The 22,739-nt window shown below is 49.2% G+C and overlaps 1 protein-coding gene and 1 long non-coding RNA gene across 19 annotated transcripts in view; one reads left to right on the top strand and one right to left on the bottom strand.

Moving 5' to 3' along the window:
* The first annotated feature begins 1,216 nt into the window (after positions 1–1,216).
* The window catches only part of MBNL3 (muscleblind like splicing regulator 3), a 90,167-nt gene continuing 68,644 nt past the window's right edge, over positions 1,217–22,739 (top strand). For 5 of the 18 annotated variants that reach the window (XR_014885073.1, XR_014885072.1, XM_085231024.1 and 2 more), the window contains exon 1: positions 1,217–1,711. Coding sequence is in view for 5 of the 18 variants with exons in the window: in XM_085231024.1 (XP_085087150.1) it covers positions 1,232–1,711 (480 nt within the window). In the remaining 13 variants the exon portion in view is untranslated. Of the gene's footprint in view, positions 1,712–1,783; positions 1,930–6,649; positions 6,848–20,881; positions 21,023–22,739 lie in introns of those variants that run through there. The other 13 variants (XR_014885075.1, XR_014885074.1, XM_085231035.1 and 10 more) reach the window with 9 other exon arrangements.
* On the bottom strand, positions 14,686–20,712 carry LOC146543769 (uncharacterized). The gene is made up of 3 exons (XR_014885076.1): positions 19,237–20,712; positions 16,806–16,969; positions 14,686–16,304 (listed from the first exon to the last, which is right to left on the bottom strand). It is a non-coding gene; the product is annotated as an uncharacterized LOC146543769 (long non-coding RNA).

The raw sequence follows: 22,739 nt of genomic DNA, 5'->3' as shown, positions 1-22,739 counted from the left end.
ACCCTCCAACGCACCGTTCTTTTTGGACAGTTCTCATTTCTGAGATCCCAAACTGCCTGCAGCTCCCTCTGTGCAAATCCCCACCCACTGCATGCCCAGCCAGAAACACCGGTGCCTCATCACCGTGAACGTGGCCCTGTCCAGGCCCAAAGGTACGGGCAAGCTCGGTTTTCCCAGTTCCTCTCCTCCTTCTTGCCTGTAGGTCAGAACATCAGACATGCGCTGCTCCTGGAGCCCTCCCAGCAGCACAACTACTGGTTTTACATCTACGGTGAGACTCACTGCCAAGAAAAATCTCCTAGAAAGTCCTGCGTGCCCAGTTTTATCCCTCACACTACTGGGTGATGTGTCCCGTGAGCAGCACAGCTCTCCTTCCTTTCAATGGCCGTGCTGCCAGTTTAGCTCTCAGCTGCATTCTCTTGCTGGCAAAAATCAGGCAGAAGTTGAACCCCCAACACACAGCCCTGTGCTGCCAACCTGAGCTCATCCTGTCCTTAAGGAGCTAATCCTTTGTCCTTGCAGCAGGAGTTTTCCATAAGTGTGATTTTTTTTACACGACATCGCGTGTTTAATGTTTAACAGCGGGACCATTATGGTTTTATTAGCAGCACACAATGCTTTTTCATCTTCAACTGACTTTGCAAACATTAACTAATTGGTTTCAGCTCTGTGTCGGTGTGGTGGTAGCTATGGGCAGTGGTCTGCTCCTGAGTGCAGGGCTGGGGCTGCAAACACAACTGATCTGATTTTCCTCAGCGATCCAGTGTGGTTGTTTTCAGCTTATCCTAACAAAATGGGTAATGAAAATGCAAACATTTGTGGGAATTTGATGCAGAAGCCAGAAATCAGCTGGGTTATGTGTACGTGATGCTTCTAAGGGCTGCTTTGGAACAGGTCGGCCTGCAGCATCCTGAGGACGTGCATCAGGGAATGAGCTCCTGGCTGGCAGGACACAGAGCGTGCACACAGCTTCTGATTGACTCCCTCGTCTGCCTCATCACACCTCATCCCCACACCACTGTCCTGCAGACTCGGTTTGCTGATGCAAAATAGGAGTGAAATGTGGGCTGCAGTGTGGGAGAGCCCCAGGTAAGGGCCTGGTGGGGGGAGTGACAGCAGTGCTGGGGACAGGAGGGTCCTGGGTGGGAGATGGGACCGTGGCTCTGAGGACAGAGGCGACACAGCGGGGAGATGTGACTGCGGTCTGGGCACAAGGGGGTCCGGGTAGGAGATGTGTCGGTGGTTTGGGGAGAGAAGGGTGTGGGATGCGAACAGAGGTGATGTAGCCCCTCAGCGCGGTGACACAGCCGGCGGCTCTGGGGGCTCCGCGGGGGACGGAGCGGAGGTGTTGCGGGGACGCAGCCCCTCCCTGCGGGCAGGTAGTAATGACTTCGGGGGCGGTGGTCGGGGACGCTGCCCCTCGGCGTCGAGGACGGAGCCGGGGGGCGTGACGGCGACTTCGGGCCGGGTCTCTCCGTCCGCCGCCGGCGGGGGGTGCGGCGCTCGGCGGGCCGGTTGCCATGGCAGCAGCCAGGCGGCGCGGCGGCGCGCACGGTCGGCGGGGCGCGGCGCGGCGCGGCCCCGGAGCGTACCATGTGCGCCCGGCGGCGGGAGGCGGCGGAGGGGCCACGACGACGACGGCGGCGGCCGCTGCTGCTGCCCTGCTAGCTTCGCCACGGCGGGCCCGGCGACCAGGAGCCGCTGCGTCAATGTAACGGCGGCGACGGCGGGAGGGGTGCGGGGAACGCGGGGAGGGGGCGCTTCTGAGCGACATTCCCACGCCGCGCGTGGCAGCCCGCCGCAGGGAGGGCGGGCGGGAGGGAGGTGTTAAAATGGCGGCGCGCAGCCGGCCCCCGTGCTAACCCGGCCCCCGTGGCTCGCCCCGCGCCGCCGCGCGAGGCACGGAGCGGCCGCCCGCTGAGCGCCGAGGTAAGGCCGCGCTGCCCCCCCTGCCCCGGGGAGCGGCTCGGGGCGGTGCGGGGGGTTGGAGCGCTGCGCCTTTGTGCGGGGTTGGGCAGGCGGGAGGAGCGCGGCTGTTGCGTTTAGTTTTGGTCTTTTTTAAAAACAGAAGGAGGAAAAAAAAAAAAAGCCAAACTAATTGCTGCCGGCATCGCGACCGCCGAAAGTGGTGCCGTGCCGTGCCGGCAGCGCGGATCTGCGTGCGGAGCGGCCGGGGCAGTTTCGGCTCCGGGCGCTGCGGGGAAGGTTCGGTTCTCCCACCGCCGTGTGCAGCGCAGCGCCTCCGGGGGAGGGGGGGAATTTCTGTTTCTTTTTGCTTGCTTTCTTTCTTTCTTCCTTTTTTTTTTTTTTTTTTCTTCTTTCTTTTTTTTTTTTTTTTTTTGGACTCTTATTAAGACATGCGCATTTGTTCCTCCTTGCCACCGCACTGGAGTCTGCCTAGAAACAAAGAGCACAGCCTGGCGAAGTTGGGGCTGCCTCGGGAAGTGGCTGCTTTTTTTTTCTTTTTTTTTTTTTCATTCCTTTTTTTTTTTCCTTTCCTTTCTTTTTTTTTTTTTTTTTCTTTTTTCTTTTTCTGTTTTTCTTTCCCCTTTGCATCGTTTACCCGTGCGGTGGATATTTCCACGTGTTATTCCCGTGCGGCTCCAGGCAGAACCCCCCCGAACCCCTCTCTCCCCGTCAAGCCCGGCTGTACGCATTTGGGAAAGTGCAGCCATGATAGATGGGGAACTTCTCCCGCTCCCACCCAGCCCCGTGGTGACACTTGGCGGGAGGTGTTGCCTCCCCTGGAGCCACCCCCATGCTGAATCATTGCAGAGCGATGGCTGGGCAGCTCGGGGAGCCGCAGTCCCGTCTCCCCCTCCCCCCATCTCCCGTGCAGCGAGAGGTGCTGCGAGGTGAAGGGACGGTCAGGGACCTGTTGGCAGCGAGTAGCTCCGAGCTGGCATTGTAGCTGCTGCTCAGTGCTCACCGCTGCCTTTGGGGGGGCTGTGAGGGGCTGATCCTGCTGTGAGAGCTGTGGGTGAGCAGCGATCCTGGGGTGTGTTTGATCAGCAGCATCGCGTCTGTGCTGTTTGCCTAACTCACTTGTTTACCCTGAGCTCGATGCCTGCATTACTTAAGGACTTTACCTTTTGGAGGACTCGGGGGCACGTGTGTGGTGCATGTGAAGGTGTTGCTCGGTGTTCCTGGCTTTATTCGAAGGATGCCTAGAAGTTTAGAAGCGAGAGGTGGGATGAGCGATTTGGAGCTGGGGTGTGTGGGGCAGGAGTAAATTGCAGCAGTTGTTGGACATGCAACGTGATCCTGTAATTAGAGAGAGGTAATAGTCTGCGTGCCATGCAGGAGCTATCGTGTGTCTGCGCTGAGCAGTTGGAGTCGAGCTGGTTCTGCTGGGATTATGCAGTTGCAGAAGTGATGCTGTTTAACTTATCGTACAGCAGCTTCAGTGGGGTTGCAGGGATGTATTCCCCTGTGGGTCCTCCTTGTTGGGTATTTTGCTTCTAGGGTAGTACATAAAGCTGCAAAGGTGCTGCTCTCCTGGTTGGAGGAATACCTGACGTGGCACAGTCCTGCTCCTCAGAGCTTTATTTACAAATGAAAGCTCAGATCGCACATCTCGGTCCTAGGAGAGAAAAGAAAAGCCTTCCAAAGGAACTGCTTATGGGTTCAGATCTGCACAGTTCATGCAGCTGAAGGGTTTAAAGGGCTCCGTAATTTGGTCTTGAAACTTCCCTGCCCCCACCACACTATACCCTATGTACATATCCCTATATTCCTGTTCCCAGGAGGTGTGTGCTGGGACTGGGGCTCTCTCTGCAGCGGGGTGGGATCCTGGGTGGCTCTGGGATCCGGGGCAATGCAGCACATGTGAGCCCAGAGCTGAGCTGTGTGGGCACCAACCCTTTCTGCAAGTGCTAATTTCCCCTGGTGTGTGTGTATGTATATATAGAGAGACATGGTTCATATTTAAATTAAGTCATTTTAAAGTAATGATGGCCCAGAAAAGTTTGAGAGCTATTTTGGCATTTGAGTGCTTCTATTTGAGAGACAATGGACTATACAGAAGCTTCTAGATATTATGGGATGCACCTACAGCAGGAGGAGGTGCGGCCTGATCTCTGACACAGTCTGTCTTCTCAGAAGCAGCTGTGTTTTACACATGTACCTTTCAGTCTGGATGCTGCTGTGCATCTCTAATGGCTCTGCGCTGTGTTTTGGGTCTGTGATGTACCGCAGGGGGTTCAGAGCAGCTCTGGCAGTCACAGAGGAAGCTCCCTGTGGTTGCTGTGATGCCCAGCAGTGCCTGGCCACAGCAGAAGGCCGTGGTGACACCACCTCCTCTACACTGAGGGGGAGTGAAGGCTCTCCAAGCAGAATGAGGTGGTGGATCTGGTGATGGTCCTCTTTTCTCCAAGGTTACTGAAAAGTAGGGATGCTGCGGTGTTGATGCTGCTGGAATGGATACAGTTTTACAACCACGTAGGTGGTTTTCTGATAGTTTTCATGGCCAATACTGCTTCATAACCAACAGCAGCCTTCTCTGCCTTCTCCTTCTTTGTCGAGGAGTAACTTGTAAGAAGTCTGAGTGTTTTTTCTTATATTTTCCAAATCTTGTTCTGTGCGCTTAAGGGAACGTTTAAGTGGGATTTAAACTTGTGACTGCAAACTCAGGGGAGCTTGAATTTCTTACCTCTTGCTGTATAGTTTGCAAGACAGTTTTGAAGCTTATGATGCTGCAGAGAAAGAAATGGTTTTGCTTCCAGCCCTTTGCACCAGTTCCTTTACCATCCTCATGGTTTAAAAATAATCTTGCAGAGTAACAAGGAAGAGTGACGCTCATTTTAACTGTTGCTGCTTTCCTGATCTGCTTCTCCATATGGCCGTGCAATTGTGCTGGCACAGGGATCTGGGGTACAGGACAGGGTGAGGGTTTTGTTTTCATCACTGGCTTATGCTGAGTTAAAGTGATGGTAAAAAGTGCAGTTTGTGTCTTGCAAATGGCATTCTTAATGCACAAGGCAAAGCATGGCTTCCCTAGGCACCAATGCCTGCAGCTTGGTCAGGTGCCCGAAAGCAAATTGAGATTTTCTTTTGGTGAATGCAGGCAGAGGTGATGATTATGTATCTGCAGACAGGATTTGGTTGCTGGTGCTTGCAGCAGGACACCTGCCACACCAGCGGTGGGAGCTCAGCTTTGGCAAGAGAGCAAATCTTTGTGTGACTCAGATATGTTGGGAAGGAGCATGCTGCTTTTATGGAAGCAGGCTTTTCTGTCCATGAGCTTACTAGAAGTCACGTGTGGAAAATAAACCGAGAGCTAGAAACATCGTGCTGGTCGATGAGAGGGAGGCTGTGTGTTGGAAAGGAGGCTTTGCCTACGTCTGTTTCCAGATGTGGTAATAGGAGCTGTGGCTCTCTGACTGTGCTCTACAAATGAGACTCAGTATCCAAGTGAAGAAGGTCTGCCACCTCAGGCAGACCTGGCACACCACCTCGGGGTTCCCCAGGTCCACCTCCTGGCATCCAACAGGACAAAACAGCCTTTGAAACTGGATAGAAACACTTGGCTGGACAGCAGTTGTGGTTTGGGAGGGGAAAGAAGAGGATGGCTGTCTGTATTGAGCAGTGTGTATTTGCTCTTAAAATCCCTTGAAAGCTCTGAAGCTCAAACTTGCAAATCACTCAATGTACTGTTTGCCACATGTAATATTTCAGTGAGAAGTTTCAGTTCTGTATGGATGAGTTAATGCAGGAATTGTTCCATTTTAAGTGACAGGGAACCAGTTACTTGTGTAATGCTCTGTGCCGTGCTGTTTGCCCATTATAGTATGAACTGGTATATTGCAGCCTCCTGCATCCTTTTCTGGTGCAGTGCTCAGGTTTTAACTTGATGTGTGTTTTGGGCACAGGCTGAACCGCACTCAATGCTGGAGCCTTTATGATACCAAAATATTCTGTAATTCTCTGTTCACCTTTAAACAGCATGGTGGGTATGCCAGACTTTGTTTTTTTTTTTTTTTTTTTTTTTTTCCTTTGTGGAACTGAATTCATTGTGCCTGCTAAATGTAGAAATGGCATAAACAGATCCATTTTCTTTGCTTTCTCCTGGTTCACGTGTGCGTGCAGATTGCTGCTTCTAGGTAGATTGTTTACTTCCATTTGTGCTGGTGGCATTTTTGCAGCTGTGTGCCTCTTGCCTGCTAAGTTATTCCCCTAGCTGTGCACCCTCCCATTTTTCCGTGCCATCTTCCTACAAGGGTAGGCGATGTTATCGTCCCCCATTTGAAGCGGTGTCAGCAGGTAGTTGTTATTTCTCTTTCTCCCATCCCGATGCTAAGCACCTGCAGGATGAGTCTGTTGCATGGAGCAGATCCACGCCTTGGCCTCCAAACTGTATGGCCCTGTGTGATAGGAGCGAGGTGCTCAGCAGCCCCTCGTGTGCTTTTTGTCAGTTACACCGGGAGGGAGCTGAAAACGAGCGGCCTTCAGAGCTCGGTGTTCGGCATCGGAGGGCTTGTGAATGCATAAAATCAGAGAGAATGTGTCTGTGTAATCCGATCTGTTCTTGAAAGCCTTGCGGAGGGCCGCATGCTGCAGACATAAGCTGTGTCAATAAGAACTCTATTCACTCTCGGAAAACAGCCTCGTGACCGGGTTTGACTGGCAGGCATCCGAAGGGAGGGCCTTTTTGGAGAAGGAGCTCTGATTTTGGCGGCACTTCTGACCGCCTTCTCGGACTCCCGCTTATTGTTTTCGCCTCCGTGTTAACTTGGATTTTGCTGGGGTGGGATTTGGCCCGGCGTGATAACGGGAGCGACCTTCCTCACCATGCGGCCCCACGGCAGCGCTTAGGAACGGGAAGGTGACGGATTAAAGAGAATATGAGGTAGGGCTGGGAACTGTTGTGTGTGGGAGGGTGTGCTCGCGTGCATGCTCAGGGTGCCTTATTGCAAAACAGCGGCACACAACGCCGCGTCCTTGTGAAAGTTGCAGATTGCAACGCATAAAGTGTGCGTTTGTGCACGTTTCTGTGCCGCCTGCATCGTTCTGGCAGATGTCTGTAATACCCAGAAGTGTTGTAGGGTGAAATTCTGCTTTCACTTAGGCTGGCACAAATCTGCTCTGAAGCCTGCGTCGTACTAATGGCTGTAATTTGCTGCTTGTCGTTATTAGAGGAAGAAAGAAAATCCCACCAAACAACATCCTTATTTTGCTTTACGAAGTATTCTAGACCTGGCATATGTAGCATTTTAAATCCTTGTAGGAAAAACCTGGTTGAGTTAATAAAAAGGATGGCTACAAGATTTTCTGAAAGCGGAATCTAAATCAAAATAGCAGACTGAGCTGCTGCTTCATGTGTTGTGTTTGTGTAAATGGCATTTGGTTGCGTTACATGCATGATATTCAACATTTCTTCTGCTGAAGTCTCCGAGCCAATCTCTGCCTTTCCCTTACTGCTGCTGACAGAAGAGATGCCAGGCTGTCAGTTTTGCACTGGTTTTTCCTTATGGGTTCCTTGGTCTACCTGGGGCCTTTTTTTGAAGCTCCTGGACGCATGTTGTGATTTGGAAATAAGCTCGTCTGTATGCCTTGCTGTGTGATTTCTGTCACTGCATAGGAAAACTTGTGAATATAATGGGGATGTAATATACACAAGGCTAAAAAAAAAAAAAAAGCGTGGCACGGAGCTATTATTTCAAATAAATGCAATTATGTGTTAAGCCAATTGAGGCTTGACTTAATTTCTCAGCGTTTGCTGGTGACAATGCAGTAAAACCAGAAAAAATGCCTGCTCTGAACTAGGAATGTGCCTGCTGAAAGCTGCGAGAGCTCCAGAACGTGGCCAGGCAGCTGAGTGCTGGCCTTCTGCAAAGGCCTGATCCTGTCTGTGAGAGCTGCAGTAAGAGATGGGTCCTGCGCTGGGTGGGGAGATTATTAGGCCTTGGGAGAGCAGCGTGCAGTGGAGGGCTGCGGCACACAGGGGCAGGAAATGCTGCTCACTGCTGCTTGTAACTCAGGGAGGCTGCAGCTGGGTAATTTGTTTTTACTTCCTGTTCCCGGTATGTTTGGGTCAAAAGTAGCAGTGTTTTTCCATATTAAGATGTTTGGCTTCATTCTGCGAGGCAGCAATAAATCTCACACTGTGCACAACGCGTTTCTTGTATTTTGGAGGCTCTGTATTGCTGCTTTTGACTTTTAATTTGGATGGTGAAACCTTTATTAGGACCTCTCCTGTCACATAGACCTGCTTTTCAGGGGAAACAGAAAGCTTTTTTTTTTCCTTGCTCTGTTTTGGAAAGAGGCTTTGCCCTAACTCAGGACCCTGCTCTGCTTATGTTACAGTTTTTATCTAAAAGGCTTTTTTTTTTTTTTTTTTTTTTTTTTTTTTTGGTAGAAAAAAGAAACAGTAGCACAGAACTGTTAATGGAGTTACATGGTAACATGGTCTGTCCTCATCCCTGAAGCCTGCAGATGCTGGAGGTGATGTTCAGGAGCACAGAGCAGCTGGCTCTGCCCTCCTCCTGGTTCTGAAGGGAGGAGCAGGGCTGGTTCTGCATGAGGTTTGGTTGGCACTGCTGGAAGAAGAGGCCTGCTGGGCTGGGGACTGCAGCTCTGGGTCTGTGTCGTAAAATGGCACATCAGGCAGCTTATGCTCAGGTGCCAGGGCTGAGATGAGGATGCTTCTGCTGCTGCTGAAAGGCAAATTTGTTTTGTGTCCCATGCTAGGTGGAAGGTTATACTTCTGAAAAGACCCTGAGATCCAGACATGAGGTACAGGGAGGTTTCTAGTGTGTCTAACAGTAGATTTATTTACATTCTGTATGGTGCCACCATCTTGTCCCTGTAGTGATGGGTAAATGCAGCCCAGCTGGGTGGCCGCACTGCTTTGCATGCCAGTTGATGTTAGGAGCTGTTTCCCCCCCAGGTCTTGGAGCTTCTCCACATGCTCAGCCAACCCGGGGGGCTTATCCTTATCTTAGGGTCCACACCCAGTTCCTTCTGCATTTCAGATGTAAATGACTTTCTGCGCAGGTAAGGAGAGAAGCAAATTTGTTTGGAGCTTGCTTATTTGGGGAAATTGTGGAAGCTGATTGAGGGAGGCACTGCTACAAGGCAGAACCTTTGGATGCTCTGAGTGTCCTTGTGGCCTCTCATCTCCACAGAGCCTGCTGCTTTCTGCCCTTCAGATGGGTTTTGGCACTGGAAGGTGCAGTGTCTTTCCTCCGCTGTTCTCCTTGTTCTTGTGTGTGGTCTTGTAAATGTTTGGTCTAGCCAAGAGAGGGGGCAGAACCGCTCAGGCTGAGGGCAGCCAGAGCTCGGGCCTTTGGGAGTGTTGGTGCAATGGAGCTTGGAGGGTGCTCTGGCCTGCAGGAGAGCATCTGCACAGGTGGGGCTGGGCTGGTCAGCAACAGCCTTTTGCAATGTGCTGGGGTTTTTAACTCAGTAAAATGCTAACTGTTGTAGCTGCATGCTGATTAATATTAGAGTAATGCTTAATGTAGCTGTTGCATAAGGCTGTGAGCAAAGGCAGGTGCTTTTTACCAGTAGTAACTCCCTTTTTGAAACAAAAGAGCTGGACAATTGAATTGAGCTGATCCTGTGCTTCTGGAATGGGCCACAAACTACATTTCAAACTGCATGCAGACGCATGTGCTGTAGGCTTGGAAATGCATTGCCTTGCAGGGACCAGGTGAGTAAATACTGTTCCTGAATAGAATTCACACCTTCAAGAGAAGCCATTTAAGTTCAAAGTCTCGTATTGGTCGGTGCTGGCTGGTGATTTTTTTTCTTCAGTCCCCTTTACCTCTGATGCATGGGGATGTTGCTGCTCCCACTCCTCAGCTGAGCTCGTGCCTCTCCTCTCCTGCCTCAGTGGTGTGCACTGGTGGGGCTTTCCTATCTCCTGGTGGCAAGGAAGCCATTAGAACTGTAGAACAAATGCAGCAATTACCTAAAAAAGAGAAGATAGGATGCTTGTTAAGTTAACGCTACAAAATGCTTTTTTAAGGCACCTAGTACAACAAAACTGCTGAGGGGGAGAAGTCCATTATAGTGATTATAGTCCAAGTATAGCGTCTTCGTGATGGGTAGAAAGTGAAGCTGACTACAAATGGGAGCAATACTGGAAGGTAGAAAAACCATCTATATATTTTGAAAGGTAAAAGAATGAATTTAAATTCATTTAATGTCTGTAATCTTTGAATTATTAGCTATAATCTACTGCTGAGAAGCACTCAGTCCTGACTTTTTTTTTTCCCTCCCCTTCCACAGAACAGCATTAATAAGAACTGAATGTTTCTCCTGACCTCTGCCTTTAGACTGTGAGCTCCCAAGAGCACAAATTACTCTTCTGTATTTGTGGACAGCATCTGCAGGTATTGAAACCTGCCACACAGAATAGCAGTGCAGCTCAAAATGTGCTACTGCAGTCCTGGGTCACTTAGCAAGGATCCAATCCTGTGCACTGCTTACAGGAGGAAGGCAGTAGGGCTGCAGCTGGGTGTGAGGTGCAGGGCTGCTTTTAGGGCCCTCTTAAACCAGAATGTTTCCAACGTGGTTCTCAGCAAGGTGGTCTCAGGGAGAAGGATTGCTGAGCTTGGAGAGTGAGAGGGATAACACTGCAGGATTTGCTGATATATGCCTTCCTGGAGACGTACCGAAAGGGAAATACAGATGTAATGCTGTAGATGTGCCTGATGCAGTAACGTTAGCTGGATTGTGGAGATAAGAGTTGAGGCTTTAGGACTGTTGTTTGCAAAGATTGAGCTTTTAGTGTGAGGAGAGCAGAGCAGCCACATCTGCCACCTTTAGGTGGGAGGTTATCACGCTTGACTGCCTTTTCTGAAGGAGAGTGCGGGTGGCTGTCCTTGTGCATGCAAGTTTGCTTAGATTTCTGCAAGAATGTGATGTTGTTCATCTTGGAGATTCAGGCAACCAAGAGAGAATTAAAGCATGAGATCTGCTTGCTCATGACCCGAATCCCCTAATCACAGCCTCGTGTAAGTGAAGGTCTTAGGGTGGGTTGAGTAGAGGGCATCTCCATGCAAGAAAACGTACATCTGTCCTTAGCCTTCCAGAGTTAGAGAGCTTACTGGTGTTGAAATGTAGTTGAAGGGTGCCCTTGCCGTGAGCCAGAGCAGCTGTGTGTGTCCCTGCTTTCCTCTGTGTCAGGCACAGCACCTGAGCCACGGTGAGGGCAGGTGCCTGGCCCCTGGGGTGAGCCCGTGCCTTTTGGAACCCTGCCTTAATTTGGTTGGGTTAGAGCCTTAGTTTAACCTCTGTTCAGCCAGTTTTTCTTCTTTAGGTCTGGGAAGGAGCATTAATGTGGTTCATACAGTAGTGTGGCCACTTTCACTGACCCTGTGATTTGCTTCTGACTGTCTCTGTTTTCTGTGGATGTTTTTCATAGGGTGCCTCGCTAATGCCAAGCCAGTGGTAATCCCACACTTTGAACTTTGTGTTCGACTAATTCTGGATTGTGAGGCTGCAGCCAGAAATGTAAGATTAGCTGTTTTTTCAAGTAGGTGGCTGAACAGAAAAAGGAATTAAAAAAAGAAGGAAAGGAATTTCATCCACTTTGGATGAACCAGTAAAGGAAAAAAAAAAAGCATTTGGCTTCAGTGATCAGCTGGAAAAATGTAGAGTTTGTTTATTTATTAGATGAGAGATAGAGATACTTGGCCTTGAAGCACAGTTTCAGCTTAGAGGTAGAGAAGAAAAACGTGAGGAGAAATGCTGCTGCTCCACCACTGCTCCCTTCTTGTAAGAAGTGCTCCAGTTTTTCTTTTGAAACAAGCTGAGAATTCAGGTTAGTCGCTGTAGAACTGAATAAATAATTTCTCAGAAAAACACTGCCTAGCTTGTGATCATAGCAGATGTAAAGGCAGATGAAAATATTGCTGTGAGAGTGCTTTAAAAGCACAGTTGGCTCAGATAGGCTGTTGTGTAAACCAGGGGAACATCTCTGATTTTTGTTACCTGAGGATCTGGCCTGCATCTTGTTTTTCATCTCCTTTCCTATCCCACCCCCACCTCCTCCCATGATACAAAAGGTGAGTGTGTGCAGAGGATTTCTTGCAGCACTCGTTCAAGGACGGTTTTAGAGCTCTGAATTTGATCAGGAGGCTCCACCTGGCCTCACAGGGGTGTTGTTTGCAGCTCCTGTGCATCTCATGCGAGGCTGTGCTGCTGTGCGCTGAGAAAATAGCTGCTCAGCATCACGTCGGGTACAGATCTTTGGGTTTTTGCTAAAAATGGGAGAGATGTTCAAACACTGTGCAAATGCCCTTGTGAACCAAGGAGCACCTGTGTTGTCACCTGAAGGTTGAATTTATAGCAAGCTGCCTTCTAACTCGTTATCAGCTTATTTGAGTTGCTAATATCTGACTGATGGGTTGATATTTGCAATGCTGCTGTTAGTAAGTCACTGAGGTCGAGGTCTTCTGGTCACGAGATGGATGGAGCATGTCGGCCAGACCCTGCTCAGTGTGGGATCCCAGGTGGGGATGGGGTACCAGCAGGCTAGGGTGAGGACTCAGAGCCTCATGGGCTGCCCGAGTCTAGGAAGGAGGGAATACAGGGAGCTTTTATCAGGTGATGGGTGGAGGAGAGGCAGGGCTGGGACCTGGACCAGGAGAAAGGCTTTGAATAGATGGCAGCATGTGAGGGAACGATGTTGTAGGCATCAGCAGGAGCCTTGTTATATTTGGGACTGAAGCATGGCTCCTGTGTATGGTATTGCTGTCTTGTCTTTTTGCTATAGGATGACTGACCTTTAGGTGAAGCTGCATGGGTCAGACCTAGCTTTTGTTTTTGTGTGAGGCTGGGACTCTGTCTGAGGAAAAGTTGGTGTTTGTTCATTGAAGTTTTGTGTCTCGTGCAAGCACTGGAGTGGGGATTTATGTTGCAGAATGTGAAGCTGGTGTTTCATGTTGGCTTTCTAGCTATTGAACACGTGTGCTTTTAAAGAACGTGTGGTTCTAAAGGAGGCTTTTGTCAATAAACTCTGGTGTTTGTGCAGCATGATCAAGAGTCTGCAGGCTGAAGGGGGACGGAGTGCAGACAAGCCTGTGTTGGAGTCCCTGTGCGTTTGCTTTGCCCTTAAGGTAAAGGATTAGTCTTGAAGAAAAGGAACGAGGTCAGGTCTAGACCAAGAAGTAGACTCTGGAATCCAGCCAAAAGCATAAGAAAGGTTTTTCCTGTAACAGCATCCTAGATGTGGCAGTTGTGTTGACTTAGCCGAAATGAGACTGACATCTGTAGGTCAGGCCTGATTAAAAGCAAAGGAGGGTGGAGGATAGCTGCACGGAGTAAAGAGGATTTAAAGATAATGGCAGGGGGTGATGCGCAGCCCTTTCTTGCAGAATTTGGCTTGGCCTTGGACTCTCACCCTGTGAGCAGGGAGCTCTGTCAGCCTGCAGAGCACTCCCTGCAGAGTTGCTCCCTCTTTCCCTCGTTTGCAGCGCGTATGGATTCATCCCTTCCCTCCAAGCCTGTGACTCTTTGGATAGATGTCTGACTTGAGCTTTTGCCTTCTACCATTCAAGGGAAACCTTCCATGCAAACCTTTGGCTTGCTGTAAAACCCTGTTGTGAAGACAGCACCCACCCCTCACTTTGTTCTACCAAAGGGTTAAATGTCTGGGTATTTTGCTTGCTTCTGATGAAAGACATGGCATTGCTGAGCATTGTGTGCCAGAGGCTGCTTCAGAAAATATTTCTGTGTTCCTTTTGACCCCTGCATCTTTCTGCCTACCTTCAGTTGTGCTGGCTGCCAAGGATGCTGGAGACTGTTTCTTTGCTAAGAGAGGAGGAAAGAAGAGAACAATTGCACTTCTGAAGCAATAACCCTTGTGCTTCGCGTTGTTTCCAAAACTACCTCTGGTGGCTTCTTACATCCTGAATGTGCTGTTCTCTGAAAGGCACAGAGGACTGCCATTATTTGAGATGGGTGAACTGAGTCACAGGGAGGCCAAGTGACATACTACAAACACAATGAAGGAGCTTGCTGCTGCTGCAGTCAGAATGCAGTCAGTGTCTTTCTGGTGCTTCCCTAGGAGGGGACGTGAGCCTGGGGGGAGCTTTGGGGAGTGTATGTAGGGATGTCTGCAGTCTGCTGCCAGCCTTGCAAGAGGGAGGCAGTCTGCATCATGTCCAGCTGCTGTCAGCTTCCCACCTCAAACAGCTGTGGCTGGACTGGCCTATGCCTGGCTCCAGAGAAGGGCTTGGATTTTCTCCCTGGGGACAGCAGCACAGTCTCAGTGCAGCTCTCCAGGTACTCGTGCTTATTTATTTGCTTGGAAGCATTCTGGGACTGGTCCACTGTTCTGACTTTTCCCTGATTATTTCTGTCAGTGGAAAAATGTCTGATTTGATTAGCTGAAAATGTATGTAGTAAAAATCTGAAAGGAAGGGGTGTGCTTGGTTTCTCCTTGAAGCAGAAGTTGAAGTTTCTAAATGAAAACCTTTTCTAAGCAAGATGAAAGTAGAGAATTACTTGATGGGGAAAGTACTGACTTCCCTACCAGCCTTGAGTTGCCTTCAGTGGGGAGGAAGTGGGGAAATTGCCCTCGGCCTCTTTGGACCAGCTCTGCCCCAGTGGTTTTACCATGAAGTAAGAGTTGCACCAGAGCTGCCTTAGCCCCCTCTGAACCCAAGGGGCACATGAATGGTATGAACATGGCGATTTAACTCCTGCCAGATGGTGCTCCCTTCTCTGTAGCCATGGCACTGTGAAGTGCCCACAGCGTTTCTTGGAGGTGCTCTTCACATTCAGGCACTCAGTCCAGTCAGCCAGCACTGTTTGTCGTGGTGGTTGTTCGCATCGGTCTGTTAATAACTCCTACACTTGGGGAAATAACAGTGCAAGCACTGATACTGTTGCACGGAGTTCTGGGCCTCTCTGTCAGGAGACCAGCAATTGTTTGATTTCGTGGAAAATAAATGATCTCAGCTCTCATTGTAGTCCCTAAATTCATTTTCAGCTGTGACAAGGGCCAGGATTTAAACTTGTGTCCCCCAAAGTAAAACACAGTTAATTAGCCCACTCTATCATGCAGCCATTCTCAGTTTAACAAAGGCGGTGCATTCATCCAGACAGTTCTTGCTCATAAGCGATGCTAACCTTTTGAGCTGCATGTATGGCAGCGTGCTTGCTCAGAGCCTGAAGTCCATATGTTTGCATTCCCTTTTCAGCAGCGCTTCTTAACCCCTGTGTACTGCCTCATTATAATGCTGCTGCTGTCTGAGAAACTTCTGGCACCTGTGAGTGTGTTAAGCTTGAATGATGATTTGTGTTACGGCAATGACTGTGGGTTCCTACCAAGATCAGTCTGCTACAGAATGAAAGAGAGGGGAGGGGGTTTACACCCTAAAGAGCCCTCAGGGTAACACACAGGATTATGTGACTTCAGTCACTAACTGCCCCCCGTGAATGGGGTTCATGCAGTGATGGAGGGATAAGTGAGATGGCCCCAGGCAGCTCTTGGTTTCCGGGCTGCAGGAAGGATGTGGGAGCTCTCATCTTGAGTCCTTGGCTTCCTGTTCTTAGCTGAGCACATCTCTCAGGCTGCAAACCTGTTTGCGTCAGAGGCTGATAAGTGAGAGCTTGATTCTGAGTGCTGATGTGGGAGATCAGATGTGGAGAGGTACAACTCGCAGTAATCCAGCAGGAGTGAAGAAGCCCTGTAGCAGGGGCTGTGCTGTTCCTGGTAGGTCAGGGAGGCGATGGGTGCTTTTGTTTGCTGTCTCCCTGTTGGTTTGGGTTTAGCTTGGAAAGGCTGGGACAGGGCCATGAGCTTCCCAAGCAGGTCAGGCTCTTGGGAAACTCTCCTACCCAACTGCTGACCTCAGGCAGGATGCTGAACTCGGTCCTGCAGCGGGACTGCTTGGATTGATATTTGTTGAAGTTTGAATCCGTTGTACTACTGTGAGGCTGTACAGTCTTGAAATACTATGTTTCTGCCTTGTGTAAATACCTGATTGTTTCCCTGATGGCGTCTCAGCATTTAGCAAACTGGGGTCTCAATATGCAGTCAGCTGGGTTAAGGGAAAGGGCCCTAAGTCTGGGTATAACCATTGGCAGTGCTCCAGAAGGTGCCTGCCTTTAAAAAGCAGAGGGCCTTATTTTCAGACCACAGCATCTATTTAGATTCAGGCTGTTCAGCAAGTGCACGTACTTGGCTGCTTACTGAAACCTGTACTTACTGACATTGTAATCCAGAGCTTGTGTTTGCAGGCGGTGCCACTCGGTTGAATGCAATCCTTGCACAAAAAATCATCTGTATGTAGATACTGGAATGTGAACAGTGATGGCTGTGTGAGTGGATAGCGGGTCAAGACCCTCTGAAAATAGAAACACATTGATGTTGTTAGCAAAAGCTGCAGAGCGTGTTTTCCTTGAAAATGGTTATTCAATATTGTCCTCGGTGCCTTTGAATTAAACATACTGTAAGAGTTTGCTGGAATTCTGACTGTACTGGAGGATTGGATGTTGGGTAGTCATTATCAGCAGCCAGAGACGGTGGTGTGACCTGCTGAACAGACAGCGAGATGCATAGGCACTACCAGGAGGGGAATCTAAGGCAGGAAAACGCATGGAAAAATATGTATAAGTAAAAGTTGCGCAGCCAGCCCTTATGCAGCAAATAAAGCAAGGTCTTGCTGACCTTGGCAGCTGTACAGGGCAGCCTTTGCATAAGAATGACTTGTGCTTAATATACTAGAGAAATTATTCAGGGACAAATACTCTTGCTTCATGCAGCATTGGGGACACATCTTTTTATTCCGTTTGCAACATAAAAACACAAATGCACTGCAGACAGGGTAGGAGGAGCACTGACTCACCTCAAGCACTTTCAGCTCCATGTCCTGTGGTCTGGAGAAGGAAACTCAGCGCTGTCCTCCTGCCCAAGCTGAGCTCTCAGTGCTGTTAGCTGTCCCCTTCTCCTGCGGGGCTTGCAGTGGCTGGATGATGGGTGTCTTCCTTAATTAGCCCGTGTGGTTTGTGTCTGCTAACAAGAGATCTGTTGTACTGCCGGCACGCAAAGTAGTAACAAGAAGAATTGATAGGAAAATATTAGTTTGAAGGAGGGTAATGGTTTGTTCCTCTATGAAAATGTATTTTTACTTGCAAATCTAGGCATCTGCAGCTCAGGAGGCGTAGGTGGGCTTGTGCTGTCTGGCCCTTTGGTACTGCCCTGTAGCAGGGCTGGGTTGCTAAGTCCTGTCTGGCCAGGGAAGGGGAGCTGTGCCCAGGGCTGTGTCCTGCAGAGCCCTGCCCCTGGGGCAGCTCAGCACCTCAGAGAAGTGCTTTGCTCTGCTGGCTGTGCTGCGGTGAAGCAAGCAGAGAGATCTCTATCTGCAGGCTGGCACAGGCACAGTGCGCGTTACACGCCAGGAGATAGGGACTGGCAAAGCTTTTTTTTGTTTGTTTTTTACCCCTGACCTCCCTGTCAGCATTTCCCGTGCTCTGATTCTTGTATGCGGTTCTGAACCCAGCCAAGTACAGCTCACCTGCTATTCTGTGTAGGCAGGCATTCCTGCAGAGCCTATCTGTGGTGGCTCCCCACATTGGAGCCTGGTCCCTCTCCATTTGAGCTGGGACAGATGGACCCCACGCTGGCTGCATGCTCAGTGTGCCCTGGGGCCTGGCCAGTCCCTGTGCTGCCACCAGCCTGGGCTCTGCGTCTGCTTAGCTCCACGTGGGCTGGCAATCTCTTCCATGCTCAACAGCATCGGCATTTTGCCGAGCTCTGCAGGTAGTGCTGCTTGCAGATTCTTACTCACTTCCACTGGTTTTTGTGAGTTTTTCTCACCTGCTGAAGAGATCGGTGCCATAACTGACCCTCTTCGAGAGCAAATCCATCCTGTGAGTTCTGCCGGAGCAGTTTTGGAGGGCTGTTTTGGAGGGATATTGGGAGAGGGCCAGAGACGGTGTTTGTTAATATTGATCATGGGAAATGTAATTATTATGGATGTAAAGTGTTAAGTGTTAAATTAAAATGGGAGATTTGAAAGCGGTCAATAGATCAATTCAGTGACTGGGATGAAATGCTCAGGCTTTCAAATAATAATCAGATTTCCAATGAAATCTCCATTGTGTGTAATTAAAGGGGTTGCAACATTAAATCAGGTGTTAAGAGAATGATATTTAGAGGATGCTGAAAGAACCAAGATCCAGACAAAAAGAAGGTGAGCAGAGGCCCTAATGAAGCATAAATGATGTGGAGTGTGGGAAATATATGAAACTAGCAATTAAAACCACAAAAAGGGGAGAATGGTGGGAAAGTGGCAAAAATCCCTGCTGCAGTGCCCAACACCTGCTTCGGTGGAGGGGGGCCTGGTTTGTCCTGACAGATCCTTCATATTCCAAGGTCATGGTCCACCTATATGCATTCATGTCTACAGCTGAGGTGGTCTTGTTGGCAAGCCAGCCTTCCAGAGAAGTGAGGACAGCACATTAAAACCCACCAGCAGGAAGTACTGCCATGCAGAAGACTTCCAGGATATGTAAAAATATTAATTACCAATCACCACCATGTTTCAGTTGATGCATGCAATTGGTGCTTTGTGAAAAGGCAGAGGGAGCAATTAAAGAGAGAGGTGAATTAGGTTCCCTAATGGGATATATGAGGTATCCAAGGGCATGTGGTATTTCCAGGACACTTCTTTGAAATTTGTGCTTTTTCCCTTGCCCTGCAATCCTTAAGTGTGCAGAAAAAGCAGCAGAGTAGTAACTCCCTAATTTAACTGGCCTGTGAGTAATGGTAGCAAACAAGATCTGCTCTGCCAGTGGGCTTTGTTTTCTGGTGCTGCAAACCGTGCAGGAGGAAGCATCACAGCAAAAATACTTATTTTTGCTCTAATTCTTGAAAGGGATAACTCAGAACATCACACAGACCTCATGTTTACTGTGGGCTCTGCGCCTCTGAAGGTAATGTTGCCATGAGATGGAGGGAAGAGCACTTCTGTACTAGATCAGATGGATGAACTTTCTCGTTAGCCCCGGGCATTTATTCCTGACCTGTGCCTGTGATGTGATTAGCTGTGAAGATGTAGCTGTGAAGCTCTCCAGAGCCTTGGAAGATGCATGTTTTAACAGTATGCTCTCACTTTGTTTTATAATCCTGGTGGCAGCCTTTGCTGGTTAGTTCCTGAGGTTTAAATGGTGATTAGGTTAATGGATTGTAATGTAACCCCACCCAGCTGGTCATCAGTCCCTTGGAAATGCCTTGTGATTTTGCTCAGTATTGCTTAATTGCAAGCCCTGCCTTACCTGCAGACTTGGCGAGGCCGGAGCTTAGCCTGCTCTGTGAGCAGTGGGGTGAGAGCAGCTCTCCTGGAGCTCTTCTGTTAAGGTCTGTAACATTTCCACCTGGCGTAGTTGGGCAGAGGTAACTCAATCTTGTGCTGCAGCCTACAGAAGAGCTGCTTTGTTAGCAAAGCCGGAATGCGGGCTAGATGAATTGTGGATCTTATGTTCAAAATCACTGTTAATATTTTTTTTTAATTGCAACGGTTGCAAATGAGGCTTGTATTGAGCTCCTGCAAAAGGTTGGGAATTGCGACATTTCATTCCACAATTGCTCTGTCACTCTGACCCTCCCCTTTAAGGGAGAAATAAGCTTCACCAACTGCTATACATAAATCTTTAACTTACTGCTGACACTGGAAGTCCCTAAAAAGAAGCGTCTGAGAAGAGACTGATGCTTGGTCTGCAGCATATCGAAGTGCTGGGGGCAGGGAGGTCTGAGCGTGATCGTGGCCAGAGGCTCCAAGGGAGCTTATCTTCATCCTTCACGTGGAGCTGTGAGGCCCTTGCCAGAGGATGCTGCGGGTGCGTGGAGCTCGCACAAGTGCTGGAGAGACTGGACGAGGAGCAAGTGAGCAGCTGGTTGGGGAAAGCTCGTCAGGCAAACCACAGCAGGCTCAGGAAATCCTCTGAGTTAAAAATAGTGGGAGGCTGGGAGAGTATCGGGCTGGGAGATAGCGCATGTCTGCCTTGCTGTTGCTCTTGGGTGGCAGTGGGTGGCTGCTGGCTGCTCGTCTTGGCTGGGCTCCAGGGGAAGGGAGGGCCGTCCCTCCCCGTCTGCTCCCTTTCTCCGAGGTGCTCTGAGCTGTGCTGTCCCATGGGGTGAAGAGGGGAATTTGAGGATACGGGTTCTGCTGAAAGGAAAAGAGCATCCTGCTCCGTGGGAGCGCGGGTGGGGTGGTCCTCTCCTCATACAGAGGGGTTGGGGTTAAGTGGGGCCTCAGCGTGAGCCTGGTGGGGCGGCAGCGATGCGTGCACTGCGTCTGTGTCAAGTCCCAGTCCTGTTTTTCCTGACCTGAATGCATGGAACAGCTTGTTCTCTATTGTCTGTTAACCCTTACAAAGGCGCTTAATCTTGTTCTCTTTTGTTCTGCATTGGTTGTGCTCGGCGGGGTCAAGTCCCTGCTTTTGGTGCAGGGGCAGCGCTGCGCTCAATGGCTGTGTGCCGCACAGGGCTGAGCGGTGACGGAGTTAATTGCAGAGTGGTGATGGCCCTCCCCAGCCGAGGATCTGCTCCCATGAGCTATTTAAGCCTCTGTTTCTTGTATCTCCATGCCAATCAGATTAGCCAGTGCCAGGAAACAGACCACGGCCTGCTTGCTCTTGAATGCACCCTTTTTCATTCTTACCTGTTTATCCCAGTCAAGTCACTTCCTGCTCCACCTGTTTTTTTTTTTTTTTTTTTTTTTTTTTTTTTTTTTTTTTTTTTAAATTTAGCTGTGTTCCTTCCTTTTCGTTTTGTCTCCTTCTGGTCCATCTCGTCCCTCCCTGAGGCGATCACACTACGTTCTGCCATCCAGCCCTGGCACTTGGAAATGGGCCGAGTCCTGCTCCTGCCATGCTGCTTTGCAGCGTGTCACCTCTGCTCTGCTGCGCTGTGTTGTTCTTGCTCTTGCTTTCCTCCACAGTGCTCATCCTGCTGTAATTTGGATTCCCCTTAATGTGCAGCAGTAGAGAGATCCTCAGTTCGCTGGAGCTACTGAAAGTGCACGTTTTTCCAGCAGAGAAAAGGAAACGTGGTCAGGGGGAGGTGAGTGTTCCCTGCTCACGTGGCTGAGAGCTGCCCTGCTGCAACCGATCCCTGGGGCTGTTGCTTCTTCTCCAAACTGGACTCTTCTGCTTTCTTGCTGCTGATTTCACTGAGGGATTTGCTGCTGCAAAAATAAACTCAACACCCCCAGTCTCACAGGACATTGTGTTCCAGCCTGGCCATGTGTGCCAAAACAGGCCCATCCCTTGCCTCTTACAAGGCTCCACCTTTATCCTTATTCTAAAAATAAAAGGCAAGGCTATTCATTCCTTCCTAGTCGCTCTGTTCTGTTGTTCTGACCTTATTAGACTTTCCCAATAGAAAATTTCATTGAACTCCTCTATTAGTGGTGAAAACAAACAAGACCATTAGACTTCCTCTGGAAAAAATGAATCTATATCACAGGGAATTGTAGGGAGCCAATTTTCCAGTGCTGAGTTTGTGCTGTATGCATATGTTCCCTTGTATGTATTTCGTAAACAAAGTTGTCTTCACATTTAGAAGACTTTAAAACAATTTTTTATCCTTTAGATCTGAACTGGCTTGCCTCCTCTGTTGGAAATAAGTAGCTTCTGTAATGTTATAAGGAGCTGTTAGCTGAGGCTGCAAGAAGACTTTTTTTTTTTTTCAGACCTCCCAAGCTAAATATATTTTGAGGCTTATGTACGTGCATGTACGTAGGAATGATAGCCAGGTGATAGATTGCTAAGCCACATCATAAATTCAGTTTGTTGGACACCTTTGATTACCTCCTCTGCACTCTGCCTGTAATCATTCTCCTTCAAACATCCTTCTAATGTTCTTAACAGCAGCCAATTAAAACAAAGACTCCACTTGCCATCTATCCCTTCTTTGCCATCATCCAAGCTCTTTCCCTTGGGGGAAGGAATTAAGTGCACTGGTGTTTCCAAGAGCACACTCCAGATTTGGGAGAGTATATCCCTGTTTTGCTTTTGTCTGCTGATTTTAAAGTCAGCTTTGGCAGATAACCAACCAAGCAGAGATGGGTGCTTGTGTTTTTGGAGCTGCAGGATGCTGGCAAGAAGGATACAGCAGGTGGAAGGCACTGTTCATCCAGATGTGAGCCATGGCTAGCTAGAGCCTGTCTTCTCAGACCCCTGGTTTGATCCTGTGGTTTCACATTAAACCAGATGTTTTCCGGAAGAAAAACACACCACAAGCATTAGGAGGGAAATCAAAAGTAATTCCTGTCGCTAAGACCTTCCATGGGGGAGAAGTTGTAGGTTGTTGTGTTACACAGATGCAGGAAGGTGGGGAGATGATTGAAGATCTCAGGACTTGTGTTGATGTCTGTGACTCAGACATCTTAGGGGGAATGGAGGATGTTCAGTCACTGCAGAGTTGATTCACCTACCTGGCAATGAGATGAAGAGCAATGAATAATAGATTCTGGGGGGTGTGGAAGGCAGGAGAGGCCAACACACTAATTTTAAGCAGCTTGGGAAGTGCCTTAAGGGTGACTGTCATTTTCTTGCCTTTTTTTTTTTTTTTTTTTTTCCTCCAGAGCTTAGCTCTGTTGGCTCCTCTGTTTGCAGATGCCCAACCCCTCTCTGTCCCATGGGCACACCAGGCACACAGCCCCTGGACAGTCACCAGGCAGGTGGTACTGGATGTCAGAAGTACGCTTCCAGAATGGGCTCTTAATCCTTCTCGGTGCCTTCTGGCTCTGTTGTTCCTCCCACCCGTGTTCTGCTTC

Source organism: Meleagris gallopavo, chromosome 9 (genome assembly GCF_905368555.1).
Source record: "Meleagris gallopavo chromosome 9, MGAL_WU_HG_1.1, whole genome shotgun sequence".
Classification (NCBI taxonomy): domain Eukaryota; kingdom Metazoa; phylum Chordata; class Aves; order Galliformes; family Phasianidae; genus Meleagris; species Meleagris gallopavo.
Note: the sequence above shows the minus strand (reverse complement) of the source record. Positions and strands in the feature narration are given on the sequence as shown.